Source organism: Pleurodeles waltl, chromosome 5, assembly GCF_031143425.1.
Source record: "Pleurodeles waltl isolate 20211129_DDA chromosome 5, aPleWal1.hap1.20221129, whole genome shotgun sequence".
NCBI classification, from domain to species: domain Eukaryota; kingdom Metazoa; phylum Chordata; class Amphibia; order Caudata; family Salamandridae; genus Pleurodeles; species Pleurodeles waltl.
This window is the reverse complement of record NC_090444.1, coordinates 1715082255-1715099309: the sequence shown is the minus strand read 5'-3', so window position 1 is coordinate 1715099309 and position 17055 is coordinate 1715082255. Positions and strand designations below refer to the sequence as shown.

Below are 17055 nucleotides of genomic sequence, written 5' to 3'. Positions count from 1 at the left end.
GTATTTTGGGCAGGGTGTGCAGTGGTATGATATTGATAGGTATAGTGTGATTTCATGACTTCTCAAATGGTAAGATATGGTGGCGTGCAGTGAAGGGTGTTGTGAATTGGTGAGAAATTATGAAAGAGTGAGATGCATGTTGGTGTCTCACTGGACTGATGCATCCATTCCAGGAATGTGTGTTTGATCTCATGTTACAAATGAGTACCATTTAGTTGGATAGTAGTTAGTCAGCATTGTGATACCCCAGACAGAGAAGCTGCACTTAAGAAATGCATGTTATAGTGTGTAGGTGATCTTTTCTGTTGCGGAGGAATGTGGTATTTTATGATTGTTTTGCAATTTAGAGTGCTGGTGTGTTTGTTACAGTGTGGCATGGCGCGATGTGGTATTCTGTGATATGGGATGCTTTGGATTGATGGGGTGTGTAATGTCATATAGTGTGATGTGGTGGGGATTGACGCATGTGTCCTCGATCATAGTACACTGTGATATCAAAGGGTGTAATGTATTTTTTGCATGGTTTGTTGTGTGTTCTACGGTGTGGGATCCTGTTATATAGTGTGAAATAGTAGTGGTGTGGCATGGTGTAACATGGTATGCTGTGTTTTATTTCATTTATACGGTATACTGTTATATTTTGGGATGAAGTTTAATTAAGTGGAATAGGATATGAGGTTTTAGCAGTGGTAGATTTTTTGACGTGATCAGTTAAGTAGAAGGATAAAGCAAGATGTTTTCCATAGCAGCAAATCTGTAAATTACATTGTTGTCACTAGTATGCTGAAATTTTTTATTTTATGGTTTTTGTACTTGGGGAAGTTTGCAAGCCATAGAATATTTTTTGCACATGTGGAATCTTAACAGGATATCAGGGGGGCAGTGGGTGAAATTGGATTTACAAGCATTAGAAGTGCAATAGGTCTTGCATTTGTAAGAGTTAGAGCTATTGGCATTGTAAATGACAATGTCTTTTACCCATGTGTTTTTGCTTGGAGTGCTGTGGAGGTATGTGGTGTGGAGTGGAATTATGTGGGTCGGATTGGAATTGTTAGGCATTATGATAAACACTGGGACGGCTCATGTAGTGTCTGATGCATTACTCAATCTGAAACCCCCTTGAAAGCTGTTATAAAAGTGTGGGGAGACCATTTGCCCTTAAGGATGTTAATAGATCTATCCCATTAGAGTGACCAACCCATGCCATTATAGTAAACCAGGCTTAAGCCATGTGCCACGATTATAGGAGAGTCTGAACTGTGCAAAACATTTGTGAATAGTTTGTTAACATCAAGGTACTTTGACTGCAGTCAACCTCTGGATCAGGAAACAGATGTGATGTGAGCCACCGCACCAAAGTACTAGAAACTGTATTACAAAAGAGTTGCACACTATGGACACCATCGCTGAGTGAGGGAAAGGGAATAAAGAGGGGGCCAAAAGGTACGCTTTAAGACTAAAAAGATGCAAATATGACTTGCATTTGTTCTAATTCTACCCTCTTTTGCCACTCCATTTAGCTCCAAAGGACTGACCGACACACAATTGTGGGTGAGTAAATTTGGAAGCCAGAGGCCACAACACTTACACAAAGGCTCAAAAGAAGGACAACTGCAGAGAACAAAATATTCAGTTTAACGTCGTACAAGGAAGGGAAAATATAATTTGACAGCAGACCATATTTCTAAGTATAAATCGAAATGGGCACTGAAGCTGCTGTGGCCAAAACAATAAAGGTAAAAACTGTAAGGAAAGGTTAACTATATCACACATTAGACGACATGGCAAACATTAAAGCATGCTGGTTTCCCTTTTGTGGTCCACCAGGCACCACAGAAGCCATGGTTGTTTTGTGTCTTTCCAGCTCCCTCTCATGCCATCAGTGAGGAAGAAAGATGATTTGAATTGGACTAGACAAAGAAGACAGACAGTAGAGATGAAGAACCAACAGTAAATGGCTCTTACTAGGTACCGCTATTTCGGAGTGAATTGTTTTTTAAAACATCACATGTAAAGCACTGAAATAGTATACATAAACACATTAAATTACTGGAAATGTCACACATACTGCACACATAACACTTGCTAACTATGCATTTCAAACATGACCAGTGAAAATGAGTGTCTACTACTACCCCCAATCACATACTGTAAAATCTCTGCCTGCTGGAAATGCAGCATAGAGTGCAGTGGCAGAGAGCAGATTGGTTCAGAGTGGAGTGGAGTGGTGCAGGGTAAAGTAAAGTAGTATAAAGCAGTAACACAGAGTGTAGTGGCATGGAGATGTGCAACGTTGATTGTAGTGGCACAGAGTAGAGTTGCATAGAATTTATTGCAGTGGTGTAGAGTGGTGCAAGGGTGGAGTAGTGTGATGTAAAGTGCAATGGCCTATAGTGCAGTGGCATAGAGTAGATTGTTTCAGAGTAGAGTGAAGTGGCTAAAGTGGAGTGGTGCAGAGTAGAGTGGCCTAGACTGGAGTAGTGTGGAGTACAGTGGCGCAGAGAGCAGTGGTGGATAGTAGAGAGGGGCAGAGTGCACTAGCATAGTAGAGTGAAGAGGCATTGAGTGCAGTCCAAGTGTCCAGTGGTGCACAATAGATTAGATTGGTATAGAATGCACTGATGTAGAGTGCAGTGGAGTGGCATAGAGTGGTACAGAGTAAAGTGCAGTGGTGCAGAGTAGAGTGGCATAGAGTTCAGTGGCAGAGAGTGCAGTGGTATAGAGTATAAAGGCCTTGAATGCATTGGTGTAGATTGCAGTGACATACATTGGTGCAGAGTAAAGTGTAGTAGAGTGTAATGGTGTAGAGTAACGTGGTGCAGAGTATAGTGGCACAAATCCACACAAATGATCGATTCATTTGATTTTAAAAAATGCACATTTAATCAAGGAAGGAGAAAATTCATATTTTCTGCACCCTTAGCCCCACAGCTTTAAGGCTCGATGAAGGACCATAGTGTGAACTCTTTAAAAGAAAATAAATATATTGCAGACATATTTCTCAGCATGTGTATTTTCAAAGCATTATTTCACACAATACCCTGCTGACTGCAGGTCTCATTGCTGCAGCCACTGTGAGGAAAGAGACTCTTCTACACTGGAAGATATTAATGGCTTGTGGAAAAAAGTCAGCTCACAAGCTGTTCTGCCTGCAAGAAGCAGTGATGTGAAATCTAGCAGCTGAATAATGTTATACAGCATTAAAATTACCCTCATCACCTGGCAACGCTGAAGTCACCTTGAATGGCACGGATTGGTGAGAGTTGTTTTGCCGGGCAAAGAAGGCAGCCCCTTCATTTCCTTTGTATTACGAGCCAGCGTTCAAAGATGAGAATCGAAGACAAAATTCTGCCTTAAAACGGCACCGGGGTGTAACAAAAGAAGCCACCATCTTGGAAACCACGTATTTATTATCCTTCAGAAAGTTAAAAAAATGTATGTACAAGGAGATATTAACAAAATGTCTCTGTTATATGTCATCAAATTTAATTCAGTAAAATATGTTTTTGGTGGGGGGCAGGAGTTAGTGAGAGTAAAAACAGAGCGGGCGACCGAGAGAAATGTAAACTTTGGAAATAACATTTTTTGACAGGCCGTGAAGCCCCACTTGGGTGAGCAGGGCTAAATGTTCAGCAAATGTGGCAGAAAAAGAACAAGATGTATAGCCTTGTTTATGGAAACAGAGTGGAGCCAAAGGTGCATGAAAGGGTGTGGTGGGGGAAGGGAGATCTGTTCGAGGACTTGCTCGACCAGTCCCGGAGGGAGCGTAGCTGCTCTGGAACACGCCCCTACGGTGTAACACAAGCAAGATATAAATAATAAAATAGTTAATCCAAGAAACAGATAAAGCTTCAAAGCGCAAAGATACAGAAGTTGGTGCCTGCTCCTTAGGTGTAAGCAAAAGTAAAAAAGGAGGGACAAAGAGGAAGGATTTTTAAAGGACACTGACATAGACAAATGACAAGCAATGGTGGGCTTGAACCCCACAAAGCATACACAACAGGTTGTTAAGTGACAGTGAAAGTGCTGACTAGACTTGGTAAGGACCCTGTATGGTGGCTTCATCTACTGCACACTGAGGTACACTGGGATATTGCTGTTTAATTTATTTTCTCTTCCTAAGCATTCAGACATGAGTCATTTTGTTTATAACACCAGATTGTTTACAAGAAATACTATGAAAATCCTTATGTAAAAACCCACTGCTCACTGATCCTATTTGTGTTGGTGAATGATTTGTTAGGTAATGTGAAAGAACATTGATAAAATGGCACAAGCAACAAATATAGTTTGCAGTATTGCTGATATCATTAATAATTTATTTCACTCACCATAGGATAGAAAAGGGATTCTAGACTCCATTCTAAAGCACTTGCAGATGATGTCATCATGAGAAGAAATACAGGGCAGGGCACCACAATCCAAAGGATCCACATTTCTTTACTTATTTTTATCCCACAAAGTATTAATATTGATGACACTGAAACACAAGAAAGCAAAATAATATTAAATGAAAGTTCCTGTTTGGATTTTTATATCCATCTTTAGTATTTGCTGCCAAAGTGTAGCCATCGCAAGAAAGCAATGTAAAGGCAAATGCATTATGTTTGCAAAAAATAGTTATTTCCTAGGTGCCAGTTGTGGGTAGGGTAGGTTTAGATGCAGAGATACATGGTGGCCAGATTCTACAAAATCAGGCTGAAATTGCAGCACCTAAATCCATCTATTACAAGTTAATCTATGCATAATGGGGAATTACTGTTTGGGCTCTGATTTTTCAGGCAAAAATCCACATGGTATTCCATTTTATGTGGGGGTAACTCTGATGCTAAATGAGAGTAGGAGCCAGTTAGAAGCAAGGTGCATGCTGTGGGAAGAAGGGATGTGGCTTGGTGGGTTGAGCATTATATGCTCTTATGGTGACTTAGAAGGGAGTTGAAAGGGGTGGGGACCAGGCTGGGCTCTACTTGCAGATCCACCCTAAAGCGATACTGTAGTCTGAAAAATCAGGTATGATGTTCCCGCACTCATGAAATCTGGGTACAGGACAACAGGAAACTAGTGATTAGGCAGACTGGTACCCCACTTGAGAATATGACTCCAGTCAAATTGTATCCTGAGCCATAATGACTTCAAGCAGAGGCAGTGACTCCATTATAGCACAGGAGCGTCGCCCCACTGCTGGAGCCAGCAGATGAAAACATGCTAAATAAAACGATGATAGAGCAAATTTATTATCATTTTATTTGTCATGATGGAGCCAAGACTTGAGGGTGGTGCCATCCTCTGACAGCAGCAAGCATAGAGGAGGAGGAGTGGTGGGCAATGCAAGTGAGCATTTTGGTTGGGCCAGCTGTCTTAGGATGGCCAAAACAACATGCACACTTAGATATCTCCAGGCTGTTGCATAGAGAACAGGAGCCACAGGCACCCAGTCCCTGTGGGAGCGTAAAACCAGTCCGGTCCGCCCAATCCCGGTGCTTCTCTCATTCTGGGTAATAGTATAATCAGCATGTCAGCAGGGTCTGGATTGGCGCAGGGGAGTCCGGGAGCCTGTGCATCAGGACCAGAACAGCATTGAGGTAGTGAGGTGGCAGTAGACAGGTAAGTTTTCTTTTTGTTTTTTATTTATTGTCTCCTGCACTGCCCCATCACTTTACCCTGCTAGCAGCATCTACTGACTTCAAGATGGGCCAGGATCACCTATCCCATTCTTTCTACTGCAGCCCACAGAACTGCTAACATCAACAAGATTCTCCCTTCCCAAAGTTGTGGTCAGATAGCAGTGTTTTTTGTGGGGCAGATCTAGGTTACTTTATCAGGGAGAGGACTTTCAGTGAAGCTGACCGAGTGAAGTTGGTGATAGCATCCACTTCCAAAAGGCCTCATGGTGTCACACTTTATTTTCTTGAAAAAACAGATCTGCTAAATGTTTTGTCAGCTGCCAGGTCTAAGAAACAGATTTTATGTACTGGCAATAATCTGTACTTCGGCCATGATTATGCAAAAAAATTGTCAGACAGACATAAATAATTTCTTTCCTTGAAGCCTGTACTCTATTCTCTGGGAGCTCGTTTCAGTCTATTTCATCCATGCTTGTTCAAGGCTACCTATAATATTAAAACTTACACCTATGAGGACCCTGCCCATCTGAGAGCTTTTCTTCAGGAATTCACAGTTGACTTCATGGATACTTCGAAATCTACTAAGACTTCAGATGTATTCTGTTTTTGCAGTTGCAGCCTGTAATTCCTTTCTTGAGGCATATTTTTTGCTCGTTATATGCATGAAGTTACATTAGTCTTTTTACTTCTCTTTTCTTATCTGTATATTTACTTTTATATTATACTTACATTACTTTTCTCTTTGCAGGTTTGTATTTCCAATATTATCTTATGAACACCCTAGTACGTCTCCTTCATCATTAACCTTCTCCCTTCTGGTTGTCTCCCTGGAGCTTGGATGTGTCATCCTTTGCTGTGGTCTCAACACCCCCAGTCTTCTTTGAAAATATCTTTAGGTACGTTCTCTCTCACTTGTGTTCTTCATTCTATTTTTACTCTCTTTTGCCTTTCTGTGAGCCTAAGCTTCTCTACCACCTCATTCTCTCTGTGCATACTTTCCTTCTTTTTTATGAGATATTTTTGCCTTTCCCTCATCCTCCTTTACGTCCCTTGTTGTTTCCTTTTGCTTCCTACTTGGTCCATCATATCTGATCTTCCTCCATGTTCAATAAATCATATTCAACTTTTTTTTTTATGGCATTAAAACTGTATCTTAGAATGTCAAGGGCTTTGGTTCACCAATTAAACATTAGAGGGTGTTGCCCCATTTATCTGACATAGCTCTTATCCAAGAAATGCACTTCACCAAAGTTGAATCTATAATATTCAAAAGAGGGTGGATGGATAATGTTTTCCTTTCACCAGGTAATGGTAAGAAAAATGGTGTAATGGTATGTCACGAATCACTTAATGTTCGTTTAATTTTCACTGAAATTTGACTCAGAGCAGAGATTGTTACTCACTTGTTTTTTGATTGATAGTGGCCCAGTTTCTATTTTTTATCTATATGACCCTACTAGTCCTGATAGTAGATTTTGGTCGGATATCACTCAAAAAACTTTTACAATGCCCTGATGAGCATTGTATTTTTGCAGGAGATTGTAATCAGATTGTTGACCATTTTATCAACAGATTCCCTATCTCTTCCTTTGTACCAAACAAATCTCAGAAACTATTTACCCAAACGATTTCACAGCGCTCATTTATAGATGCTTGAGGACTTTCCAACCCCACCTTGAGTGAACACACTTACTATTCTCCCACACACCAGTAGCAACCATAAATCGATTATAGATTTATTTCACACTCCCAATCACAAAACGTACATTCTGCTGACATAGGCTCTATTCTAATTTCAGACCATGCCCCTGTTTATATTCATTTAGACATTTTACCCAACATGGACAAATTTAACAGATGGAAATGTAATAATGCCCTATTTCTACACACTTCTTTCATTTCTGCTTTCTCCACTAAATCACACAGACAAAATTGATTTTCACTGCATTTGGGGCACTTTCTAAACTGCTGTCTGTGATTTTATTATCAGACATGTTCCCAAAAAGAAAAGACTTTCTCTTAAAAAAACACTGAACTACTTCATCACATCAAACAATTAGAACATTCATGTAATACCTCTAAGTCCAAATATTGCCTTCAAGATCTCATTAATGCCAAACGTCAGCGTAATATATTCTCCTCTGATGTTGCATGCTCCTTCCTTTTAAGTCCTATGCCAAGTATCACAGCAGCCAAAACAAATCTAGGACATAATTAGCCAACTATCTCAAAATTAAAAAGAATAGGAGCTAAATTAATTCTATCATTGATAACCACTCTAATCTATTACACAAAAATTAAGAAAGCTTAGAACAGTTTGTACAATTTTACAAATGACTATATGCTCCTGATCAAACTCCCACTGATGCTGACATTAATACTTACCTCTCTAACTCACACAACGATTTTGACAAAACTCTAGAATTGCCTGAAATAGCAAAGGCTATCACCCTGTCTGAACTTCACACTGCCTTATCTTCCCTTAAGGGTGAGTAAGGTGCCTGGAGGAGACGGATTCACTGCTAATTTTTCTTGCTTTTCCCCAAATTACTCCTTCCTCAACTCTCTCTTCTTATCACAACTCTCCTCTAATCAGGTAAATCATATGACTCATCATTGACTTTCTTTTAGCAGTCACATCTCAACAACTCACCAAAAATTGGAAGGATTTTTCCAAACTGTCTTTCCAAGCATGGTGGTAAACATTCTATTTTATGGAGTCTCATTACAAACTTTATTGACAGTCATCCTATTAGAGATGAGGTTTCTAAATCCCCTTGATATTCTCCTTTTGGTTTCACAGTTAATGTATTATTTTTTGTAACCTTACATTGTTTCAATTATTCATGAGCATGTATTTTGCCATTGTAATATTTTTCTCACATTGTCACACTATTGTACTTTATTCCTTTTACCCTCACTCTCATCCCCTTCATTTTTTAAACCTCTGTATTTATTTGAATGCATTGTTCTATCCGTACTTGCTCCAACCTAATAAAGTTCTTCTACACAAAAAAAGAAGGGCACATATTCTCTTAGGGGTCCATGACCTGCTGCTCAGTGGATCAGTGCCAAGCAGCACTCATCCAGAGGAGACGTATGGCTCTGGAAGCCTGCTCATCATTATTAGGGGGTGAAAACCCACACTTGGTCCCAGTCCTCCCCAGTGTATTCTGGTAAATGCAGTTCAAGGTAGTTTGTTGTTGTTTCAGTGTTGAAACACAGCCAGAGCTGTGCAGACATTGACAACAGAATGCTTTGAGAGGACTCGGAAAAACTTGTGACCAGCGTGCGGCGACAGTCCCTAAAAGAGAAAAAGAGTATTGGACCCTGGAGATTGCACTCATTTTTTTAAGTAGGTTTGATAGTGACTTTGATCTACTAAATTGAATTCATATTCAATGTGGGAACTCATCAAATGTTATGAGCTCTATCTGCCATGGTGTGTCTCATCACTTTGCTGTTGAAAGATGGAATCTTTGTGCACATGTCTGTGTGTTCAGTGGTTGATCTTGTATATGTGCTAGTGCCATGCACATATAGTTATCACTATTTGCAGAGAAATGGACATGAGTGATTGATGTTTTTTTAGGTTTTTGCATGATTGGGAATGTGTGTTTGTGTATGATGTCAATTGGGGTATGAGAGTGTATGTTTTTTTAGGTTTTTGCATGATTGGGAATGTGTGTTTGTGTATGATGTCAATTGGGGTATGAGAGTGTATGTTTTTAAGTTTGGATGGTGCTGACCTCGGTTTGTGTGCTGGATAGAAATTAACAAAGATCAAACAAACGTCACAGAAGAACTACATGTGAGTGTAAGTATGCACGCTATAAATAAACATTTAATAAACAGACCTACCTCTTGTGCGTGAAACAAGACAGTGAAAATTGAATATATTGTTAAGGTTTTCAACAAATGTAATAATTTGATTTCCAAAGGTATAACTCCCTTCCAATTGTCAGAAGCCTAGACGGTGTTTCCACCTAGGGGAATGAACAGGTCATCAACAGGACAGGGATAATTAGATGAACAAAGGGTTAGCTTAGCACTTCAAAAGATCAATCAAACTGAAAACCTAGAGTGAAGGCCTGTATAATTTGGGCCTGTAACAGACCGGTTCCAAAGATAACCCTTGATGTCTGTAAAATCAGCTATTTTGGAGTGTCTGTATCAGTCGGAGGACTGCTGTACACTGGGAGAAGCAAATGATCTTCCTAAGTGCTGAGCCATGCATCTGCTCAGTGTTGGAAAATGGCCTTCCCTGAAGGTCACCCCAAACATTTTGCCTTCCTCCTCCTCTTTTTCTCACCTATTTTTTTTGGCTTTAGGACTATGAGCACTTTACCACTGCTAACCAATGCTAAAGTGAATGTGCTCTCCACTTTCAACAAGGTAATATTCGCTCATATCCAATTGACCTATTTAAATTACCTGTAAGACCATTCACAGTGCAGTACATGTGCCAAGGGCCTGTAAATTAAATGCTACTAGTGAGTGCTCAGTACTGATTGTGCCACCCACACAAGTAGCCCTTTAAAACATTTCTCAGGCCTGCCACTGCAGAGCCTGTGTGTGCAGTTTCACTGCCTCTTCGTCTTGCCATTTAAAACACCTTGCCAAGCCTTAAACTTCCCTTTTATTACATATGCACCCCTAAAGTAGACCTTAGATATCCCATAGGGCAGGGTGCTATGTAAGTAAAAGTTAGGAATGTGCTTTTAAGTTTTACAAGTCATGGTAAAGAAAATCTCACAAAGTCATTTTTTACTACTGTGAGGCCTACCCCTCTCATAAGTTAACAAAGGGAATTCTTTAATACACTTTTAAGCTGTAATTCCTGATTGAGAAAGAACAGTTATTTCACGTTTCACATCATTGGAATGATAAATCATCTTCACTGGCAAAGTCGGATTTAACATTACTATTTTGGAAATGCCACTTTTAGAAAGTGGGCATTCCTTTGGTCTTACAGGTCTGTGTGCCTGCAGCTTGTCTCCAGTACACATCTGTGCTAGGGTGACAGCTAGACTTAGGGCCTGATTATGACTTCGGCTGAGGTGATTACTCCGTCATATCCCACCAGCCATATTATGAGTTCCAAAGGATATAATGGTCTTGTAATTCGGCAGGCGGGATATCCGTCATATTTGGGACGGAGTAATCCCCTCTGCCGAAGTCGTAATCAGGCCCTTAGTGCATTCTCTCTAGACAGGTGCAAACACAGGAGGGTTAGGTGTGCCTGACGGCTTATTGGAAATGGCCCTTTCTGCAGAGTTATCTCCAAATGTTTTTCCTTCCTCTTCTTCCTCTTTTTCTCACCTTCTTTTGTTGGCTTATGAATCTGGGTAATTTACCACTGCTAATCAGTGCTAGAGTGCATGTGCTCTCTCCCTTAAAACATTGTATGATTTTGATTCCACTGGATTGGCATACCTAATTTACCTGTACGTCCCTTATAAAGTGGTATACCATATACCCAGGGCCTGTAAATTAAATGCTAGTAGTGGGGCTGCGGCACTGCTTGTGCTACCCACAGAAGTAGGCTTTCAACCCTGTCTCAAGCCTGCCACTGTAGTCCATGCATGGACTGGTTACTACCACCTTGGCATTTCAAACTACTTGCTAAGGCCTAAACTCCCCTTTTCCTACACCTAAGTCACCCCTATCAGCTTGCTTCTGTGTCTGTAAAAGGTAAGACATCTACTGTTATGTTTTGCAAGTCCTAGTAGTGACAAGCAGCCTATTTCGTTTTTCACTACTGTGAGGGCTGCTCCTCACACAGGTTAGCATTGGGAATTCCCTTATATAGTTTTAAGCGATGATTTCTGAACTCAAAGGAGCCGATTTGGCATGTTTGCTATGTTTGGAATGGTAGTGAAAAATCCTGCTTACAGATGTAGTTGGATTTTGTATTACATTTTAGAAATGCCACTTTTAGAAAGTGGGCATTTCTCTGTGCTATATCTTTATGTGCTGTGCAATCTGACTCCAATCCATGACTAGGGCTGATTGACAGTTACACTTTGTACATACTTTCCAGATAGCCACAATACAGGAAGGGCTGAGTGTGGCATGAGATACATCTGCATTCATCTGAATACTGATGGCCTTCCTGGGCAGCGAGAGGGAGAGGGGGCTGGGAGAGGTTGTTCACATCTTACATGACAATAGGTTGTGTTATGCCCTCACACAAAGGCTGATCTGCCCCCTACTGATGTCTGAAGCCAGGGCTGGCTTAGAAAGGGTGTGCTGTAAACTTGAAAGGGTTCCTTTGAAGTCACCCTTAGATCAAAGACATTTTCTGTATAGGTACAGGGGCCTTGACCCCTTGATTTTTAGAGACTGTGTGTAACTTGTAACCAGAAACTGCTGGATCTACTGCTGGAGCGGTAAAGCTGTCCCATGTTCCTATGTTGACCAAGCTGGAGTCTGAGGGGACTCGTAGGGCTTAAGACTTGCCAGAGTGTGTGGCTGAGTCACTGTATTTTTGGCAGCTGCACCGCGTGATCACGCGCAGCTGCGTTGGGACACCCAGAGCGTTGGAGACCCATTGAGGTCTCTCACAGATAGCGTTGATTGGTGCTTTTCCACCGGGATTTTGGATGCTGTGCTTGGGAGCACTTGTTTTGTGAGTTCACCAAACATGCGGATCCTCTACAGAGGCCCCGATTGCCACTGCAAGATGAGTGTAAAATAATGCTGTGCGTGTCCAGTCTTTAAACCAAATTGCATTACTCACACTAATGTGGTGATTTATGTGTCTTCCTTTTCCATGACCTGGTGCATGTCATGCAAACATATTTATATGTATAATATTGCGTAGAGTCTCTTTTTTGGTGTATTTATTGTGTTACTGGTGTTAATGTGTTGCACAAACATTTTACACACAGCCTCTGGGGATATGTCTGACTGCTCTGTGCCAAGGTATTAGGGGGTGAGCACAGGTTATATTTGTGTGTAACTTACTTGCCCTGACTAGAGTGGTGTGTTCTGCCTGGTTGAGGTGAATACGCTAGCCAACCAGAAACTCAATTTCTAACAGTGCACATCTGCATTCATCTGCATTTTGATGACTCTTCCCGGGCAGGAAGGGCAGGAGGGGCAGGAGATGATGCCACACAAAAAGCTGATTACCCAAAGCTAATACTATGGAGCCAGGGCTGAGGAAGAAAGGTCACTTGTACACTTCAAAGACCCGTCTTTGAATTCACCCTCACTTCAAGGCACATTTAAGTATAAGTACTGGGTCTCTGACCCCACCAAATCAGGCACTTCTGGACCTACTACTGGACTTTTCAGAAGGACTGCTGTGCTGCAATAAGGACTGTCACTCTGCTAAACTGCTGACCTGGAAAGGCTGCTTTTCTGCTGTGCTGCCCTGCTGCCTGCTGCTCAATTACCTTGCTGAGGGAGAGCTAGACTCTGCCTTGCACCTCAAAGTGATCCCCAAGGGCTTGTTGACTTGTCTGCTGTTGCTAGAGTCTCATGGATATCAACGTCTTATGCCTGCTCCTGAGGCTGGTTTATTGGAAATCAGCCCAGATAATTGCCCTAGTGAAATCAACATATCTCTTGCTTGCTGGAAGCGGCAACAGACACATCGACCCTGTTGCATGAGTAAAATCAGTGCATCACAGTTGGGGACAATGCAGCACCCCTAGAACTGCCACATCAACTGATGCCTCCCCTGTCTGCTGGATCGGCATTGCCACCATTGCTGAAGGACAATCAACGCATCCCTTCAACAGCGTGGAGAAATCTGGCACATCAGTTTCCAGATCAATGCATCACAGCTTTGACACTTGTCTTCAGAAACAAGTTCATCACCATCAACACATGGAAAAACTCAATGCATCCTCTCAACTGTGGTAGTAATATCGACATATCTATTGACTCATTGTCCCTGCATCTCGTGCTTGGGATCAGGATACTATGTTCCCCAGCCCTGCGTGGCTCTTGTACCCAGCCCGGGATCCATCGTGATTGATTTGAACTGTTCACTTTGCCACGGTCCAGCGTGACTTCAAGTAACCACAAAAGCATTATTTGCTTTTTAAGTGCTAGAACTTTTTTTATTCTTCTAAAGTTCATATTTTGACTTCTACTCATTGGATTCTTGTTGCTCTGGTCTTAAATTATTTATGGAATCATAATCTATTTTACCAAACCTGTGTGGAGTTCTTTAGTAAAGATTTAATTGTGTTACTGTGTGTTTGTTCCACAAATTCTTTACACATTACCTCTTTAGATAAGCCAGAGTGCTCTGTGTCAAGCTACCAGAAGACGAGCACAGGTTATCTTTCAGTGGGTATCTGACTTATCCTGACTAGATTGGTGGTCCCTTGTTGGACTGGGTGCATACCACTACCAACTAAAGACCCCATTTCTAACCCTCATTTACCTATGCATGTCCTGATGATACAACTTTGGAAATCAAATTAGTGCATGTCTTGAAAAGTCTAATCACATACTCCATTGTTGCTTTCTTGTTTTACACACTGTGTAATGTATAACCTATATTCACTGTATGATACCTTGGGCACTGAGGACTTTTTCACTGCAATTTTATATTACTTCTATTTTGCTGATGAGTAATGTAAATATAACATGCTCCATTTAAAAAATATAACTGTCCTGTTTTTTTCCAGATTTTATTTGTCTAAGCCATTTGGTTTTTTATCATTGATCGAAACTGTGACTTGTAACATTCCTACATTTCACTACATGGAACCACTATTGTATATCTGTATAGTACTGCCTCTGGTTCCGAGTACTGTTTGGGCTGACCCTGTTGTGTCCAATTACATCACATTGCATCATATCCTTAAAGCAATCTATTTTGTTATTTTTCACTAAATCATTATTTTTTACTCTCATTATTATTGCTGTCACACATAAGCCTGATCTCAACATGGCCGTCTTCAGTATTTTTTATTATTCAGCTCATTCCAGCAATCTTTGGCGTAGCTAGAGATGATAATAAAAAAGCTGAAAATTCTATTTTTCCCAGATGGTTGCCAATGGGCTGAGTTTGCATTAATGTGTTTATTTAAATTGTGAAGTCTCAGCAGCTTCTCGTCATTGTTGCGAGGGTAGATCATTTTTTTAAATATCAGCTCCCTGAACCTTCATCGCAGGTGAGGCTGAGTATCTTTTAACTTTCAGCTCCTGGTGGCTTTTCCTTAATATTGCCTTTTGCCGATTCTTTTTTTCCTTTAACTTAAGCTCACGGCAAATTTAATCACTCATGCTGGGGTCCAGCATCAGCACCTTAAATGTATTCAACCATCAGTTTTGATTCCTTATTAGTAATTTCAGAACTATAATACAGGCTCTCTTGTTATCTGATCTTCGCTTCACACAGAAAGAAAACAGAAATGTACTAAAGGCTGACTTGCATTTGTTATGGTTCTGCAAAAACACAGGTCTAAAAAGATGACTCCTGTGCCCTCCAAACTTCTTTTCACAAATAAATGAAACCAGGACTACACTGAAGGCTAAGAAGCCTTTGATATAATCTTAGGCTGGCCATGGGGCCCGTGCACTGCCCATGCCGTCCCTGACAGCCTTTACATGGCTGTGCTACCACTATGTAAAAGCTGGCGGAGAGGCGGGGTCGTAATCCCCAGGACGGCGCTACATGCAGCGCTGCCCTGAAGGATTCAGACTGCCAGCACCACCAGTCCCTCGTGTGAGGGAAACTGGTGGTGGTGCTGGCGGTCCGACCATGGCGCAACCACAACAGTAATAATTTGGTGGTCAGAGTGCCACCAAAGCGGTCGGACCACCGCTTTGATGGCGGTCAGACTGCCACAGCGATCCTGGCAGAGTCGTAATGACCCCAGAGTGTCTGAGTGAAGACACACTGCAGTTTCACTTAGCGTTAACCAGGGCAACCTTTTGAGCAAGAACCAGTTGTCTTCATTCAGGTCAACAATCTGAGAGAAATATGTATTTTTGTTTATTGACTGGAAAATAATAGAAAACGTTTTTACCAAGAGTTTAACTGTTCAGTTTCAACACAGTCTTGAGCTATATTAATTTATTAATTTTTTTGTGCAGTGCATTCATGCCCAAGCTTCATGGTATTAAAGCAGAGCACAACAGTAGGCAAAAGGTACCCTAGCTACAAATAAGGAATTAGGAGGATACCCTCCAAACCTCAAGAGACATAGTTTAGTACAAGCTAAGTAGATATATTATAATGGCTCTTTAAAGCAATGTGGATTCCTGCACAAAAAAACGAAACAACATAGCAGTAAATGAGTACTCATTATTGAAGGGCTAGAGGTACATCCAATAAGGGGTAGTTTGGTGAGCATCATACCACATACTAAAGGGGAAAGAGTAGTACAAGCACAGTATGAAAGTATACACTTATAAAGAGAACACAGACAGTATTGTGGGTGAGTGAGTAATATAAACTCTTTATTAGCGGAAGGACAGACAACATTCACGTGAGAGACAAAGAAAGAAGCAACAAATTGCCCCAAAATGTACAATTAGGAAGGGGAAAAGACAACATTAAAACCCAATTCACATACATCTTTGCATATATCTAAATGTAACTTGTTTGTTCTATGTTTGATTCTAAGGTGCAGATCTACTTCCTTTTTACACAAAACAGCACAGCAACTAACATCGGTGTGCTGTGTTCCGTAAAAGAGAGAGACCAGAACAGTGCACTATTTAATAAGAAATAGCACTGTTTTCCTTTCTCTCTGAGCTGCGGCACTTTAGGCTGCTATGAGCCAAAACCCGCCCAAGGATGTGTGTGTTATTGTTATATCAGATATAGGGGGTGATTCTCACCCTGGTGGGCGGCGGAGGCCGCCCGCCAGAGTTCCCCCCTCCAAAATACCGCTCCGCGGTCGAAAGACCGCTGAGGGTATTTTGGGTTTTGCACTGGGCTGGCGGGCGACCGCCAAAAGGCCGCCCGCCAGCCCAGTGCAAAACACCCTTCCCACGAGGACGCCGGCTCAGAATTGAGCCGGCGGAGTGGGAAGGTGCGACGGGTGTAGTGGCACCCGTCGCGTATTTCAGTGTCTGCAAAGCAGACACTGAAATACAAAGTGGGGCCCTCTTACAGGGGCCCCTGCAGTGCCCATGCCACTGGCATGGGCACTGCAGGGGCCCCCAGGGGCCCCACGACAACCCATACCGCCATCCTGTTCCTGGCGGGCGAACCGCCAGGAACAGGATGGCGGTATGGGCTGTCAGAATCCCCATTGCGGCGCAGCAAGCTGCGCCGCCATGGAGGATTCTTAAGGGCAGCAGAAAACCGGCGGGAGACCGCCGGTTTTCCACTTCTGACCGTGGCAGAACCGCCGCGGTCAGAATGCCCTGCGGGGCACCGCCAGCCTGTTGGCGGTGCTCCCGCCAACCCTGGCCCCGGCGGTCCATGACCGCCGGGGTCAGAATGACCCCC

At 42.0% G+C, this 17055-nt stretch overlaps 1 protein-coding gene across 1 annotated transcript in view; it reads right to left on the bottom strand.

The window, feature by feature from the left end:
• LOC138296695 (adhesion G protein-coupled receptor F5-like) overlaps positions 1-17055 on the bottom strand; it is a 578562-nt gene that overhangs the window by 440177 nt on the left and 121330 nt on the right. Inside the window, exon 2 of the mRNA XM_069236067.1 lies at positions 4332-4480. Coding sequence (XP_069092168.1) covers positions 4332-4436 — 105 coding nt within the window. The 5' untranslated portion in view covers positions 4437-4480. The remainder of the gene's footprint in view (positions 1-4331; positions 4481-17055) is intronic.